The sequence below is a fragment of the Salvelinus namaycush genome, chromosome 16, assembly GCF_016432855.1.
Source record: "Salvelinus namaycush isolate Seneca chromosome 16, SaNama_1.0, whole genome shotgun sequence".
Classification (NCBI taxonomy): domain Eukaryota; kingdom Metazoa; phylum Chordata; class Actinopteri; order Salmoniformes; family Salmonidae; genus Salvelinus; species Salvelinus namaycush.
Window position 1 is genome coordinate 4,212,481 of NC_052322.1, and position 17,900 is coordinate 4,230,380.

At 42.5% G+C, this 17,900-nt stretch overlaps 1 protein-coding gene across 1 annotated transcript; it reads right to left on the reverse strand.

Annotated features, from left to right (window-relative positions):
• Positions 1-2,002: 2,002 nt before the first annotated feature.
• On the reverse strand, positions 2,003-17,467 carry LOC120060915 (26S proteasome regulatory subunit 8-like). Its single transcript, XM_039010345.1, has 12 exons — positions 17,374-17,467; positions 16,734-16,805; positions 16,542-16,611; positions 16,212-16,309; positions 16,047-16,103; positions 15,520-15,750; positions 14,984-15,110; positions 14,664-14,854; positions 10,144-10,242; positions 8,831-8,941; positions 7,418-7,504; positions 2,003-2,202 (listed from the first exon to the last, which is right to left on the reverse strand). The coding sequence occupies exons 1-12, from the start codon at positions 17,398-17,400 to the stop codon at positions 2,149-2,151; spliced, it is 1,224 nt and encodes a 407-aa protein (XP_038866273.1). The 5' UTR covers positions 17,401-17,467; the 3' UTR covers positions 2,003-2,148.
• Positions 17,468-17,900: the final 433 nt, after the last annotated feature.

Sequence of the window (17,900 nt, forward strand, 5' to 3'; positions counted from 1 at the left end):
GGGGCGGTGTGTCACAGCATCATCGGACTGAGCTTGATGTCATTGCAGGCAATCTCAACGCTGTGCGCTACAGGGAAGACATCCTCCTCCCTCATGTGGCATCCTTCCTGCAGGCTCATCCTGACATGACCCTCCAGCATGACAATGCCACCAGCCATACTGCTCGTTCTGTGCGTGATATCCTGCAAGACAGGAATGTCAGTGTCTGCCATGGCCAGCTAAGAGCCCGGATCTCAATCCCATTGAGCACGTCTGGGACCTGTTGGATCGGAGGGTGAGGGCTAGGGCCATTCCCCCCAGAAATGTCCGGGAACTTGCAGGTGCCTCGGTGGAAGAGTGGGGTAACATCTCACAGCAGGAACAGGCAAATCTGGTGCAGTCCATGAGGAGATGCACTGCAGTACTTAATGCAGCTGGTGGCCACATCAGATACTGGCTTACTTTTGATTTTGACCCCCCCCCCCCCTTTGTTCAGAGACACATTATTCAATTTCTGTTAGTCACATGTCTGTGGAACTTGTTCAGTTTGTCTCAGTTGTTGAATCTTGTGTAAATATTTGTATGAACATATGTTACGTTTGCTGAAAATAAATGCAGTTGACAGTGAGAACGTTTAATTTTTTGCTGAGTTTAGAACTCCGGGACATCCTGCAGAGGGTTGAGATTGAGGTCCACTGGGTGACTTTGCTGGGTCCAAACCACCTAGCATACAATCCCTGGAGCTACTGCATATAATACAATAAAGCTCCATTACTTTAAGTAAACCATGGAAACTAGCTGGTGACAGAGATAATGGGAATGGATTTGGACTGAAGTGTTTCACTGCCATAATCTCAGAAACCAGAACAAAATCTCACATGCACTTACGTTAAATCACGAGAGACCACCACTGCCAGAGAGATGGTGGTGGACATTGAGATGAGTGGAGAATAAAGAGGGAACTTGGGAATGGGACCTTTCCTCAAGGTGAACAGCTATCGGTGGTGACTCAAGTGAATACAGTGGAATCGCCTAGCTCTTGACAATGGATGTCTGTTTGTGAGAATTGTCGTTGCCATTACAAGTTGGATCAGAAGTATTGGATGTTGTCACCTCAAGATCAATTATTTTGCATTATGGACTAATTTTAAAAATTGTACTGCTCATTCTCATTGTATGAGCTTGTCCGGTTTACTGTATTTATTTCGTGTCTTTGCGCAATTTGGGAGTTGTGGATACTGGCTGGACTTGTGTAGTGCATAATAGGCCTAATCCTAATTGGCAATGTGAAAACCATGAAAAAGCATGTTGGACAATGGTCTTAAACAGTGTATATACTATTTATCAGAGCTATGCCCTCTATAATAATCTAGAATGTGTAGATTAGTCTACTAAGTATCAGTATTGGTTTAAATGAAACAGATGTTGACAAGATGAAGATATTGATTATGAAAAATAACACTGATGACTGATTGTGAGATGTCAAATTTAACCAAACCATTCAAGAAAATCTCTTCCATAAAGATACACGGTGACCCTGTTTATTTGGCCTCACTTGTCATTGACCTTCTAGCCCCGGTTATACCTTGCAGTAAGATGTGGTTTTCGTAATCTGATGATTGGGTTGTGGGCGTGTAAAAAGTGGTTCACGACTTGTGGAGTAAAACTGTTACAGCATAGGGCTCTACTAGGCCCTGCACAAACCAATGGATGAGATATATTGGATGAGAGTGGCGAGAAGATGGGACACAAGGAATCGAGGAAAGAAAAGATAAAGACCCCTGGAATTCTACTAAGAATATTCCTTATTCAGGCTGGGATTCAATCAGAAACCAGGCTATAGCGCGCTTGACATTTAAAAGGTCATTTCCAATTGAGTTAACATCTGCAGTATTTACCTTGAATGCGGGGGAAGAGAGCCTGTATAGCCAACTCCTATAGTTGTGTAGGCTTACCAAGCACAAACAGACCTTGGATCAGGCTACAGGAGAGGAGGGTGGGGGGAAAAAATGGAAATGGGGACTTGTTTCTCAGTGGGGAGACACCATTTTATTTTAGACTTAATTTTGGGTAACAATTATAAACCAATCTTAAACAAAAGAGTAAAAATATACATGTTTGACTTTGCAGGTAAATATCTGCGTTCGGGTCCCAAAAAATCCCAAAGGTCTACTTCCAGAGTTTCTTGATGGACATGTTCTTCTCGCTGTCCTTCTGCATCACCTGGAAAGACACAGGGCAGGGGTCGTTAGCCAGTGATAATGGACCTTATCATAAGGAGCCAAATTAAAATCAGTGATCAACAAAACAGCAAACTCTGGGGGGAAAAGGTCTGTCCATTTTAATCCCTAAAAGTATAAACCTTTGTAATAAACTAATGTAAAGACATTAGTTTATTATAAAAGCTAAAATGCTGATACAAATACCAGTCATTGAAATTAGTCATTTGTGGAATATTGGGTTTCTTTACTGTGTAAAAGCACTATTTTCATATTGAGATAAATTATAGAAAATTGTACAAAATCTCTTTAAAATGTCAGGTTTGACAATGACATGCAAGAGATGTCATTCATTCATTGCTATTATCATTGATATCCTAGTGACTTCGGAAAGTATTCAGGGCCTTTACTCAGCACTGTTTTGAAGCATATTTGGCAGCAATTACAGCATTGATTCTTCAAGGGTATAGAACTACGAGTTTGGCACACATGTATTTGGGGAGTTTCTCCCATTCTTCTCTGCAGGTCCTCTCAAGCTCTGTCAGGATGGAATGGAGAACTGCGGCACAGCTATTTTCAGGTCTTTCCAGAGATGTTCGATCGGGTTCAAGTCCGGGCTCTGGCTGGGCCACTCAAGGCTGTGTGCTTAAGGTCGTTGTTCTGTTGGAAGGTCAGTCTGAGGTCCCGAGCAGGTTTTCATCAAGGATCTCTCTGTACTTTGCTCCGTTTATCTTTGCCTTGATCCTGACTAGTCTAACAGTCCTTGCCACTGAAAAACATCCCCACAGCATGCTTGCTTCACCGTAGGGATGGTGCCAGGTATCCTCCTCCAGACGTGGCGCTTGGCATTCAGGCCAAAGTGTTCAATCTTGTTTCTCATGGTCTGAGTGTCCTTTAGGTGCCTTTTAGCAAACTCCAAGGAGCCTTTTACTGAGGAGTGGCTTCCGCCTGATTGCTGGTGCGCTGCAGAGATGGTTTTCCTTCTGGAAGGTTCACCCATCTCCACAGAGGAACTCTAGAGCTCTGTCAGAGTGACCATCGGGTTCTTGGTCACCTCCCTGACAAAGGCCCTTCTCCCCCGATTGCTTAATTTGGCTGGGCGGAAGAGTTGGTGGTTCCAAACATCTTCCATTTAATAATGATGGAGGCCACTGTGTTCTTGGGGATCTTCCATGCTACAGACATTTTTTGGTACCCTTCCCCAGATCTGTGCCTCGACACAATGCTTTCTCGGCGTTCTACGGACAATTCCTTCGACCTCATGGCTTGGTGTTTGCTCTGACATGCACTGTCAAGTGTGGGACCTTATATAGACAGGTGTGTGCCTTTCCAAATCATGTTCAATTAATTGAATTTACCACAGGTGAACTCCAATCAAGTTGGAGAAACATCAAGGATGACCAATGGAAACAGGATGCACCTGAGCTCAATTTCAAATCTCATAGGAAAGGGTCTGAATACTTATTTAAAATAAATGTGCAAAAACTTCTAAACCTGTTTTTGCTTTGTCATTATGGGGGATTTATTTGATCAATTTTAGATTAAGGCTGTAACAATGTGGTCAAATTAGCTAGCAACCCAATGATGTAATGACTGAAAAGTTTTTAAACAAATGGTCAACGACACCCGAGTAGTTTTAACAGCCCAGATCTGTTAAAACTACTAGGGCGTGTGCTAGAAGCAAGCTGTTTCCGCTGTATAATGGTACAATCATGACGCTATCGAATTTGCACTCACTTTTTTCCTCTAGGACAATCAGAAACAACGGTACAGCGGAGACTTATCATTATAACAATTATCTGGGAGATTTTTTTTCCTGGTCACACAGCAAAATATTTTGTTGCATATGGGACCAAATTGGTCACACTTTAGACCACTGGCTATAGCCAATAGAAATGCATTGAATAACACATTGAAACAGACAGTCAAAAAATAAATCATAAGAAAATTTGTTTGTTGGCACAAAACTACTTCCATACTTCCAATCCTTTTAAAAAAACGGTACCGGGTTACCTTCAGATGAGTCCTGTGACACTTGTAGGGGGCAACACGGAGAGAACACCATCGTGTTCGTGAGTCTCCCGTTTCCATAGCTTGGTCAGTGTTGCAATGTATACCGAAACTTCTGTACTTTTTCCGATACCAAAACATGAAAAAACATTTGGTACTTTTGTCATGTGTCTCACGTCATATACGGATTGAGAGGATCGAGTCTGTCTAGTAATTTTCTGAATCTTCAAGGGGGCAGTAGCTACAAGGCTGCGCTTGCAGCTAACACAGCGTAAGCCACATTTGAGAAGCAAGCCAGAGAGAAAATGCAGACAGCATGGCTGGGTTAAATGCAAAAGACACATTTCAGTTGAACGCACTGTTGTACAATTGACTAGGCATCCTCCTAACGAAAACAGCTTACCACCATGCCCGCAGCTTGTTTACAAAACCGTCTACAGAAGCAAACTATAGGAATACTTTGATTACAGAGCAGATGAGGGCCAAACCACAGAAACAACAAAAAGGTGTAACAAAGCAGTGCAAGGGAGGTTTAGTTCCAAAATGATTTTACACATTACATTCATTGTAACGTTGTCGTTATTCCACTAAATGTGAATCATTTGAGTGAATGACATGAACATATATTCTGCATGACATTCATGTGAGCATTATGATTACACAACCCAAAAGTAATGTGAAATGCACTCATAACTTCACAGCAATATATTTGAACTACTTTGTGTTTGTCTGGGCTTGCTAGCAGTAGCCAGCCCTGGAAGGCGCATTGCACTCTGGGAAGTGAAATGCACTCTGGGAATCGTAGTATGCTGTGTAAATTCCATTGTATTTCTATGGCATTTAGACTACATGTCAGAATTGAGCTTCAAAGTGTTTGTCGTTTTGGAACTAAACTTAATTGAATACATTAAATTATTGAGCTGTAATTAATGTCATTTGACCAAATATTATGGCCACAGATGAACTAATTGTACCATTATTTTGTCTGCTCTGAGTCTCCGATATGGTTTTGCATAAGGAAAATTGTTGGTATTCTTTTTTTTGTAAGAAATGTAATACAGATATTCTACTTGTTCGTCCAGTTAAACATATTGCTCAATGTTTAAAAAAAAATGAAGCCCAGCGGTTCTTATTTTATTGCTGTGGTATCATTTCGGTATCGTTAAGATATTGAGTATTGATACTAAACCTGGTATCCAACTAAAACATCTGGTGTCGCAACAACAGTAGTGGTCATTAGTTTGTAGCCAAACCTTTGACGCTACAGACAGAAGTTGGCACATAGTTGGTACTGACTTCAGACGAGTCCCGTAAGGGGCCGTAGAGCAAAACGCTAAAGACGTATTCGTGAGAAGACAGATTTTTGGGATGTCTCCTGATCTGACAAACAGCGCTGTAGCTCTGCCACCTGCCATCGCAGACGTGGAAGGCTGACATAGGCGCATGCAGTGGATTGAGACGCAGCCCACACAAAAAAAGTCCAACTTAAACACTGATTTTTATGGGGATTTTTGTATTATATTAATGCAATTGACAAGATGGTCCAAAATCTGTTTGAGCTTTGTATAGCCACGTGTCAAACTGTTTGGCATGACAATGACCATAGTAGTTGGAAAGACGACAAACCGATCTGGGACCAGTATAGATAATTTTTATTTTATACAAAATCTCTGATCAAGACTAACTACTGTACAAAAATAAACGCAACATGCAACAATTCCAAAGACTTTACTGAGGTATATAAGGGAATCAGTAAATTGAAAAATTCATTAGGCCCTGATATATGGATGTCATATGATTGGGTATACAGATATGCATCTGTTGATCACAGATGACTTAAAAAAAAAAAAAGTAGGGGCGTGGATCAGAAAACCAGTCAGTATCTGGTGTGATCACCATTTGCCTCATGCAGCGCAACATCTCCTTCACATAGAGTTGACCAGGCTGATGATTGTGGCTTGTGGAATGTTGTCCCTCTCCTCTTCAATGGCTGTGCGAAGTTGCTGAATGTTGGCGGGAACTGGAACACGATGTCGTACACGTTGATCGAGAACATGCTCAAATGGGTGACATATGCAGGCCATGGAAGAACTGGGTCATTGACAGCTTCCAGGAATTGTGTACAGATCCTTGTGACATGGGGCCGTGCATTATCATGCTGAAACATGAGGTGATGGCAGCAGATGAATGGCACAACAATGGGCCTCAGGATCTCGTCACGGTATCTCTGTGCATTCAAATTGCATTTTCCGTAGCTTATGACTGCCCATACCATAATCCCACCACCACCATGGGCCACTCTGTTGACATCAGAAAACCGCTCGGCAACACGACTCCACACACGCTATGCTCTGCCATCTGCCCGGTATAGTTGAAACTGGAATTCATCCGTAAAGAGCCCACTTTTCCAGTGGCCATCGAAGGTGAGCATTTGGCCACTGAAGTCGGTTACGACATCGAACTGTAGTCAGGTGAGGACGACGAGCAAGCAAGAAGAGCTTCCCGGAGACGGTTTCTGACAGTTTGTGCAGAAATTCGTTGGTTGTGTAAACCCACAGTTTCATCAGCTGTCCAGGTGTCTGGTCTCAGATGATCCAGCAGGTGAAGAAGCCGGATGTGGAGGTCTTGGGCTGGCGTGGTTACACGTGGTCTGAGGTTGTGAGGCTGGTTGGACATATTGCCAAAATTCTCGAAAAAAACGACGTCGGAGGCAGCTTATAGTAGAGAAATGAACATTCACTTATCTGGAAAGAGCTCTGGTGGATAATCCTGCAGTCAGTTAATAATTGCATGCTCCCTCAACTTTAGACATCTGTGGCATTGTGTTGTGAATAAAAACGGAATATTTTAGAGTTGCCTATTATTGTCCCCAGCACAACGTGCACCTGTGTAATGTTCAGCTTCTTGATATGCCACACCTGTCAGGTGGTTGGATTATTTTAGCAAAGGAGAAATGGTCAAAAACAGGGATATAAACATTTGTGCACAAAATTTGAGCGAAATAAGCATTTTGTGCATTAGGGACATTTCTGGAATCTTTTATTTCAGTTCACAAAACATGGGACCAACACTTTGCTTGTTGCATTTATATTTTTGTTCAGTGTAGTATTGATTATATTAGGCATAATATGGACAAAAGGGAGCTAGAGGTAAAATAGAGAAACTGTCTCTTGGAGAGTGTTAAGACAGTAACACGATAGAAGACTAACCTTGGCGACAGCCATCTCAAAGTCCTCCTGGTTGACGTGCACTCTCCTCTCCCTGAGGGCGTACATCCCTGACTCGGTGCACACACCCTGAGAAATAAGATGGAACAGAAACACACAAAAGATTTTACCATGGTGAAATAAGAAAAAGTAAGTAAGACCCACAGTGGTAGAACACTAAGGCACTCCAGGAACATGTTTACCAATCCCTGGACTAGGGGATGTTTCAGGATGGCTAGTTGTACATAGGGCGGTCATGCCATTTTGTCAGCCGGTCATTGTCATGCAAAAGAATGCCGGTCTCATGGTAATTTACAGTTAATTAACATAAACACGTTTTGAATCTCCAGGCCTCCTGACGTCAACCGTATTGAACACCTTTGATGAATTGGAACGCTGACTATCAGTGCCCGACATCACTAATGCTCGTGGCTGAATGGAAGCAAGCCCCCACAGTGATGTTCCAACATCTAGTGGAAAGCCTTTCCAGAGAAGTGGAGGCTGTTACAGCAGCAAAGGGGAACCAACTCCATATTAACGCCCATGATTTTAGAATGAGTTGGTTCACTACTTTTGGTCATGTAGGTGATCTTCAATCAGTTTTTTAAAAATATTTGCTGTGTTTAATATGCGGTAGGCTATAACGGCATAATCATTATTTTAATTCATGGTTTTTTTTCGGGCTTGGGCTCATACATATTGGCCTATGTGTTCGCGTAAGCTCTAATATGTATATGGTTGTGTTTCATTAATCATCAACTTAAAGCGCTGTCCATTTCATTGTTAGGCTTTGAAACAACATCCTCAACGACCATGTTTTACACTCAGTTTCAACCTGTTGTTGAACTTCTTTCTTCATATTGATCATCACGGTGAGGTGAGTTGTAAAAGCACATACTGGTTTGATAAGTGTTTGTGATTTTCGACTGCATCTGCATTGTTGTCAGAGTGACAATATAGCCCTGAGTACCAACCCATTAGCAACTTGAAGATCTTTAGCGAGTTGGGTACACATGTCCAGAGTGCATAAGAGGATATTATCGTGAATTTTACTGCGGTCATGACTGATAATATGGTCACCGCAACAGCCCTAGTTGTACATGTTCTGCCCTTGTGCATGTGCTAGCCCTAATGTGGTGGGCCCCATTCAATAACTTGTGGAGTATCAAGTCTGTGGTTCTTCTCTCCTGATACTCTACATACACCGTAAATGTCAAGCCCAGTTGGACATGTATCCACTACAATGAACTATTACAAAACGTACAATGGTGAAACAAACAGATCTACACAACTGTGGGGTAGGGGTCATCTCTGGATGGTGCCAAAGTTTTCCCTACTAGCCATCATACACTGAACTGTCTGTGCTAGCCTTCATTTGGTGGGCCCCATTCCAAACTGTGCGTCTCAGACTACTACCTTAACTTCAGCTCCAGAGGCTCCGGGCATCAGTTCTGCAATCTTCCTCAGGTTAATTCCACGCGTCAGGTTCATCTTCCTTGAGTGGATCTTCAGGATGTCCAAACGGGCCTGAGGAGGAGCAGAAAGAAATGGGATGGGGCCAGAATTAAGACACTGTAGTAGAAAGCTGCTTACATGAAGCTGAATAAGTGTCAACGCAAATACATAACTATCTGAGTGTGAGACCGTGAGGATGCTGGACTAGACTCATTGGTATAAATCCTTAATTTAAATGATCATTTTTTAAATGAACAAATGGTACAGAACACCAACAGATGAAATCATTACTACCAACAGTCTAAATATGGTGCACTGTGCTGTCTTGCCATACCAAGGCGGGGATTCAATTCAATCAGCATTATAGTGTGCTTGACATTTAAAGGTCATTTCCAATTGAGCCGACATATGCAGCGTTTACCGTGAATGAGTGGGGGGGTTAATGTGGTTGTCTTGTGTGTTCGCACGTGGCAAGCTTTTGTACAGTCACCCTGACAAAACAGTACGCAGTTATAGTCACTCACCCTTCTAGATAACTTGAAACAGTCTAACCAGGTCTTGCGTCTTGAAGTCATCTAGTGCTAGCCAACTTCTTCAATTAGCTTCAGCTGGCTGGTGTGCGACTGTGGCAAAATTGGTTTGACATTGGATAGTCTATCTCTGGGGCTAATTAGGGACCGTCAATAATATTTTCATGTTGCACATCTTTTAGTTGTCTCAAATGCGTTCAATATTTGTATATGAATTTCTACAATTTATACTTGGTTTGAGGTTAAGTCATTAAAATTTTGAGTTATTGACAGTTAACAATATTGACCCATGTACATAGTGTAATTTATTGATGGTCCCTAGCTAGCCCCATAGGGATATCGAATGTCAAACCAAATTGACCATGGGCATTACGACTAGGTCTCGTGGTGCTGCGCTCAGAATTGATTTTTACTTTGATGCCAGTTGTGGGCTGAATTTAAATAAACCCAACCTAAGGACAACCGTTACGGTACCCTTCAATCCGTGACATAATTTCCCCCCCCCCCCATGATCTCGCAAATCTGGTTTGAACGAGATTGACACTAAAATAAAATTTTCTGACTCAAATCAATGCCACATAGGCCATTTTATAAAGGAGGAGTTGCTTTTAAGGGCAGCCACTCTTTAAAAGGTGCATAGCTAACAAAGCGCCAACGGATTGAATACCGGCCCAAGGCAGATTTTAACTATATTGATAATCACAGAATGTTTTAGAGGCAAAAAAAATATGGGGCTGTACTAACCTCTTCATTGGGAGGGGGGAACTCGATCTTCCTGTCGATGCGGCCGGGCCGGAGCAAGGCAGAGTCTAGGATGTCAATACGGTTGGTGGCCATGATGACCTGAGGCAGAAAAAATAAATTTAACATACAATATTAGTCCTTTGGGTCTTATTCAGCTTCTTTATTTTATTTATTTCACCTTTATTTAACCAGGTAGGCCAGTTGAGAACAAGTTCTCATTTACATCTGCGACCTGGCCAAGATAAAGCAAAGCAGTACGACAAAAACACAGACTTACAAACAAACGTACTGTCAATAACACAATAGAAAAATCTATGTACAGTGTGTGTAAATGTAGAAGATTAGCGTGATAAGGCAATAAATAGGCCATAGAGGCGAAATAATTACAATTTAGCATTAACACTGGAGTGATAGATGCGCAGATGATGATGTGCAAGTTGAGATACTGGGGTGCAAAAGAGCAAGACGATAATTAACAATATGGGGATGAGGTAGTTGGGTGTGCTATTTACAGATGGGCTGTGTACAGGTACAGTACAGGTACAGGTAAGCTGCTCTGACAGCTGATTCTTAAAGTTAGAGGGAGATATAAGACTCCAGCTTCAGTGATTTTTGCAATTTGTTCCAGTCATTGGCAGCAGATAACTGGAAGGAAAGGCGGCCAAAGCAGGTGTTGACTCTGGGGATGACCAGTGAAATATACCCGCTGGAGTGAGTGCTGCGGGTGGGTGTTGCTATGGTGACCAGTGAGCTGAGGTAAGGCGGGGCATTACCTAACAAAGACTTATAGATGACCTGGAGCCAGTGGGTTTGGCAACGAATATGTAGCGAGGGCCAGCCAACGAGAGCATACAGGTCGCAGTGGTGGGTAGTATATGGGGCTTTGGTGACAAAACGGATGGCACTGTGATAGACTGCATCCACTTTGCTAAGTTGAGTGTGGGAGGCTATTTTGTAAATGACATTGCCGAAGTCAAGGATTAGTAGGATAGTCAGTTTTACGAGGGTAAGTTTGGCAGCATGAGTGAAGGAGGCTTTGTTGCGAAATAGAAAGCAGATTCTAGATTTAATTTTGGATTGGAGATGCTTAATGTGAGTCTGGAAGGAGAGTTTACAGTATAACCAGACACCTAGGTATTTGTAGTTGTCCACATATTCTAAGTCACAACCGTCCAGAGTAGTGATGCTAGGTGGGCGGGAGGGTGCGGGCAGCAATTGGTTGAAGAGCATGCATTTAGTTTTACTTGTATTTAAGAGCAATTGGAGGCCACGGAAGGAGAGTTGTATGGCATTGAAGCTCGTCTGGAGGGTTGTTAACACAGTGTCCAAAGAAGGGCCAGATGTCTACAGAATGGTGTCGTCTGCGTAGAGGTGGATCAGAGAATCACCAGCAGCAAGAGCAACATCATTGATGTATATTGAGAAAAGAGTCAGCCTGAGAATTTGAACCCTGTGGCACCCCCATAGAGACTGCCAGAGGTCCGGACAACAGGACCTCCGATTTGACACACTGAACTCTATCTGAGAAGTAGTTGGTGAACCAGGCGAGGCAGTTATTTGAGAAACCAAGGCTATTGAGTCTGCCGATAAGAATGCGGTGATTGACAGAGTCAAAAGCCTTTGCCAGGTCGGTGAAGACGGCTGCACAGTACTGTCTTTTATCGATGGCGGTTATGATATCGTCTAGGACCTTGAGCGTGGCTGAGGTGCACCCATGACCAGCTTGGAAACCAGATTGCATAGTGGGGAAGGTACGGTGGGATTCGATATGGTCGGTGATCTCTTTGTTAACCTCTCTTGGGTAGGGGGCAGTATTTTCACATCCGGATGAAAAGCGTGCCCAAAGTAAACTGCCTGTTACTCAGGCGCAGAAGCTAGGATATACATATAATTGGTAGATTTGGATGGAAAACACTCTAAAGTTTATAAAACTGTTATAATTATGTCTGTGAGTATAACAGAACTGATGGCAGGCGAAACCCCGAGGACAAACAATCCCCCCCCAAAAAAGATTTCAGCCTACCACTGTTTTCAATGGCTGTCACTGTTATTATAAGGTGAAATCCTCCCAGATTGCAGTTCCTAGGGCTTCCACTACTTGTCAACAGTCTTTAGAAAGAGTTTCATGCTGGTTTTTGAAAAAATTAGCCAGAAATTGTAGATTTTCTAGGTGGCTCCCATTTTGGCTGTAGTGTTTCCAAACGCGTGAATGAGAGCGTGTTCTTTGGTATTTTTCTCCGGTAAAGACAATAACGATTCTCCGTCTTAAATTTTATCGTTTATTTACGTATTAGGGTACCTAAGGTTTGACTATAAACGTTGTTTGACTTGTTTGGAAAAGTTTATTAGTAACGTTTGGGATTCATTTTGTATGCATTTTGATGAAGGGAAGCTGGGTGGATTATTGACTGAAGCGCGTAAGCTAAACTGAGTTTTTATGGATATAAAGAAGGACGTTATCGAACAAAAGGACAATTTGTGATGTATCTGGGACCTTTTGGAGTGCCAACAGAAGAAGATCAAAGGTAAGGCATATATTATATTGCTATTTCTGACTTTCGTGTCGCACCTGCCTGGTTGAAATATGTTTTTCATGCTTTTGTATGCGGGGTGCTGTCCTCAGATAATCGCATGGTTTGCTTTCGCCGTAAAGCCTTTTTTAAATCTGACACAGCGGCTGGATTAACAAGAAGTTAAGATTAATTTATGTATTACACTTGTGATTTTATGAAAGTTAAATATGTATAATTCTGTAGTTTGAATTTCGCGCTCTGCAATTTCACCGGATGTTGGCCAGGTGGGACACTACTGTCCCACCTGCCCATAAGAAGTTAACTTGGCTTTCAAAGATTTTAGAAAAAGCAGGGCAGGATGAATATAGGTCTATAACAGTTTGGGTCTAGAGTGACTCCCCCTTTGAAGAGGGGGATAACCTCGGCAGCTTTCCAATCTTCGGGGGATCTCAGATGATACGAAAGAGAGGTTGAACAGACTAGTAATAGGGGTTACAACAATTTCGGGCAGATCATTTTAGAAAGAGAGGGTCCAGATTGTCTGGCCCAGCTGATTTGTAGGGATCCAGATTTTGCAGCTCTTTCAGAACATTAGCTGTCTGGATTTGGGTGAAGGAGAAGCCGGGGGGGCTTGCTGTAGGGGGTGCAGAGCTGTTGGCTGGTAGGGGTAGCCAGGTGGAAAGCATGGCCAGCCGTAGAAAAATGCTTATTGAAATGATTGATTATTGTAGATTTAAATCGGTGGTGACACTGTTTCCTTAGCCTCAGGGCAGTGGGCAGCTGGGAGGAGGTGCTCTTATTCTCCATGGACTTTACAGTGCCCCTAAACTTTTGGCAATTAGTGCTACAGGATATAAATTTCTTTTTGAAAAAGCTAGCCTTAGCTTTCCTGACTGTGTATATTGGTTCCTGACTTCCCTGAAAAGTTGCATATCGCGGGGGCTATTCGATGCTAATGCAGTATGCCACAGGATGTTTTTGTGCTGGTCAAGGCCAGTCAAGTCTGGGGTGAACCAAGGGCTATAGCTGTTCTTAGTTCTACATCTTTTGAATGGGGCATGCTTATTTAAGATGGTGAGGAAAGCAACTTTAGAGTTGAGTCAGTAGAGGATGCCAGGTTGCTCTTTAGAGTTGCTTTCCTCCTTGTGGAGCAGGAAGAGAGCCTGCAGGAGCTCGCGGAGCCCCTGGAGGTCAGGTTCGTCAAACACGCTGCCGTTCTCTCAGACTTTCGGTCCACCCCCACCATCCAGCACCCCCAGAGAAGAGTCCTGCTGGCAGTTCTAAGGCCCTGAGGATCAAAGGTCACAGCATCCCAGAAGATCTACCACTCGATGGTGGACCCCGTGCAGGCCAATGCCTCTGGCTAGCCCCACCGCTACAGCCTGGACCTGAGCAGCAGGATCAAGCTGCCCTAGATAAACGTGGACATCAGCTTGGAGTCTGAGGCAGCCTCAGAAAAGGAGGGCCAAGCACTGAACTGAACTGCTCAACATGGACATAGCTGCTTTTAGTCTTTAAACATCAAATGTATATATTTTAAACACATTGGTATTTTCTAAATATTCTTTTAACTGTACTACTCTTTGACTTATCACATTTAGACAATGAAATACTTGTAATGTGCATTTATTGCTAATTTCTATAGAATTGTCTTTAAAAAAATACTCGTTGTTTTTTCTATTTGTACCATCAGAGAACATGCAAATACAGATTGAGAGGTTGTTGAGTGCTAGACTGGGTGGGAGGACAGTGAATAGAGAATAGAATATCTAGCGTGTGATTGATTGGTGAGCAGTGGAAAGAAAGTGTTGTCAGACAGTACTGACAGGAGAGCGGCAGATTGAAATCAGTGGAGAGAAGCCGCAGAGAAAGTGGTGTCAAGAGTAATAGCATACAAATTAAGTAAGGGTGTAGACTGTGTGTGTGGTGTTATATAAGTGTGAGTTTTATTGTAGAGTAGAATTTATAAAGCATTATAAAGACGACAGTGGTGTACGAGTCACCCACCTTGATGTTCTTGGTGGCCTCGAAGCCATCCAGCTGGTTCAGCAGCTCCAGCATGGTCCTCTGCACCTCGCTGTCGCCCCCACTGCCCCCCTCCAGACGTGACGAGCCGATTGAGTCGATCTCGTCCATGAAGATGATGGAGGGTGCGTGCTCGCGGGCCATGACGAACAGCTCGCGCACCATGCGGGCACCTGGGATGGGGAAGAGAGCAGGGTTACAGCCAGCAGCGTGATGTGAGTGAAATACTTATTACGGGAATTACTTCACGGTTGGGAACCCTGTCGAATGGTAACCGAAATGGCTGACCGTTGATGACTCACCCTCGCCAATGAACTTCTGCACCAGCTCCGAGCCGGACACCCTGATAAAGGTGCAGTCAGTGTGGTGGGCCACGGCTCTGGCCAGCAGGGTCTTCCCTGTACCTGGGGGGCCGTACAGCAGCACACCCTGGTGGAGAGACACATAACAAGGGGGGTTAGACAACCTAAGAGACATGACACAGAGTGCATCTCAAATTTCATGATGTATTTTAGGATGATTATGCTGGAATTAACTGGTGCCACTTTCTGTTCCTTCTGGCAATCAAGACCGTTTATGTGATAAATGCTATGAGACATGACCAGAACAAGACCTTAGGACACTGCCAACAATGTATGAAAAGGTCTGACAAAAGGTAGATTTTGGAGTGTTGCATCCCTATCAGACAATACCTACTCTATATGCTTATAAAATAAACTCAAATGCAAAAGGTAATTGTTTGAGTTTACATTGTAAGAGTGGTTAACATATACAGATGATACAACATCTGAATTAAGAAAGAACCCAATAAGGGATTTATTCCTTTTGGGCTACCCACCTTGGGCTGTGCAATGCCGAGAGCCTCGAAGAGCTCTGGGTGCTTGACTGGCAGCTCAATCACTTCCTTGATCTCCTTGATCTGCTTGTCCAGGCCGCCAATCATCTCGTAGGTGGAGTCAGGCACTTTCTCCACCATCATGAGGGAGACCAGCGGGTCCACCTTGTTGGGCAGGATTTTGTGAAGGGTGTAGCTGTCGTTGCGCAGCGCCACGCGGCAATTTGGAGTCACCTGTTGGGAATGGGCAACGGGGTTAATCAGTGTATACATTCATGAATAATAAGGAACTTTGATGTTTTTTCTTCTTCTGTCCAGCCATCTGAATAGGATCTGGATATTTTTTGCTTTTCAACTGATTTTTGTTAACACTTATTCCAATTCGACAAAAACAAATAAATGTGGTTAAACTATGGTTCCCGTGTGTTGATAATCTGAACTGTACACAGATACATCTACCTTTGTACATAGAAACATTAAGTTCTCTCCACAATGTGGTGAAATATCAACAACAACGTTTCCATACTTACATCATTGATGTCAATATTCTTATCCACATCCACCACAAATTTTCCCTCTGGATGGACCTGGACACAAGTAGTACAGTAGACTGCCAATGTCATCCAGGAGCAACTACAGTTTACCACCGAAAATGTTTGTGTTACATTTCAACAAAAAAAAAGCTTCATACACACCTTGACCAGCACTTTCTTTTTGTCCATGGCCCTCACCACCTCTCCAACATAGGAACCCTGCTCCTGTAGCAACTGCAGCTCCTCACGAAGGAGACGCACTGGGGACAAAGAAAATAGATTTGAACAATGACTGTCAATTCATAATGTGCATGTTCCTGAGTGCAATCAAATTACAGTAGTCCGACACAGCATTGACAATTTATAATCCACACAATTATTGCTACAATTAGGCTTTGTCACAATGAATTAACTACTAGCTAGTTAGCTACACTGCTGTTTAGAAGAGAAGTTAAGCTGTTGTTGTTCTGGATAGATAACCATAATTCCTACCTTTTGCATTGAGTTCATTCCTCTGAGCCTGTAGACGTCGGAGATTCTGACTCTTGTCATTCACTGTCAACTGGAGGCAGAGAGACCAGTTACTTCTTAGCTTGCCAATTGTATTAGTAGTGTCACTACGGTGTCAACAGACAACATGTAACGTTAGCTGGTACATTTTTATTTAAACCTGTGTTTGCTTACCTGTAACTCTTCTATTTTGGACTGGTAGTATTGCCGGAGACCAGAACCACCTTTACTGTCCTCCATCTCCATCTGCAAATACACCGATACATATTCAATAACTGTTGTTAATAGTTGTTGGAAAGTTGTCAAGTAAACGTATATAACGTTAGCTAGATAATTAACATCAAGGTGACTAACGTTGTAGCTATAGGCCTAACTAGCTATCTAGCAAGACGACTAGCTTAAGATAAGATTTGTACCAGTTTACTGACAAAAATGTCATACTAGCGGCTAACTAAATTAGCTAGCTAACGTTACTTAACCAGCTATATTTTTGTCCATTATACTTAACTTATGCCAAGTTATGCATAGTCACAAATATAAGGAATGTCACTGAAAAAAACATGATTAATTCGATTAGCTCGCTAGAAAGCTAACAGTTAGCTAGCTAGCTTGCTAAAAGTAGCTTACAATGAGACAGCAAACTGGCAGGATTCTCTATTTTTGACAGACCGTTTTGGTCTATTCAAAACAGTTCAACCGTCTTCTGGCGAGAACCAACTCAACAGAACACACTGTTCAGTGTCTAATCAATGCCTTATCTACAATATTTTCTCAAAAGTGTGATAGTCATAATAAAGACAACGAAATCACTTACATTATGGTCCATTCCTTCCAGCGCCATCTTGAAATTCTAAACTTCCGTTGGATGAAGGGGTACTTCCGAAATACGAACCTCTTCTTCAGTAAATGTTCTACTATTACATTTTGAGAATTACTGACACCTGCTGTACTGGAGGTGTAGTACAGTAAAACGCAACTGAAATGTTGCTAATAATGTTAAAAGTAAGTGTATGCTCTATTTCTGTCCTTTTTGCAATACCTTATCTATTTGGAGAAGCTGTGCCAGAAACAGATATGTTGAATATTGTAGAATCCCTTTGCATGGTCCTTTGAGTGGGCCTGATGTACCATATTACTGTAGCTATATCAATATTGTGCGATGAGTGTGCAATATATAATATAGTATATAATATAATATATAGTAATATAATATAATATATAATATAGATAAAACATTATTTAACAGTTTTGATTGCATTCCAAAGAGACTGGCATTGAGGATGTGGTTTTCGACCTATCAGTTAAACAGACTGGCTTGTCTATTCCAATTATGTATTATTG

Coding starts and splice junctions, on each gene's coding strand:
- LOC120060915 (XM_039010345.1), bottom strand. CDS start 17,400: ATGGCGCTGGAAGGAATGGACCATAAT. Junction 15,111..15,519: donor TCGGCATTGCACAGCCCAAG/GTGGGTAGCCCA, acceptor TCTCTCCACCAG/GGTGTGCTGCTGTACGGCCC. Junction 7,505..8,830: donor CCTCTGGAGCTGAAGTTAAG/GTAGTAGTCTGA, acceptor CTTATTTCTCAG/GGTGTGTGCACCGAGTCAGG.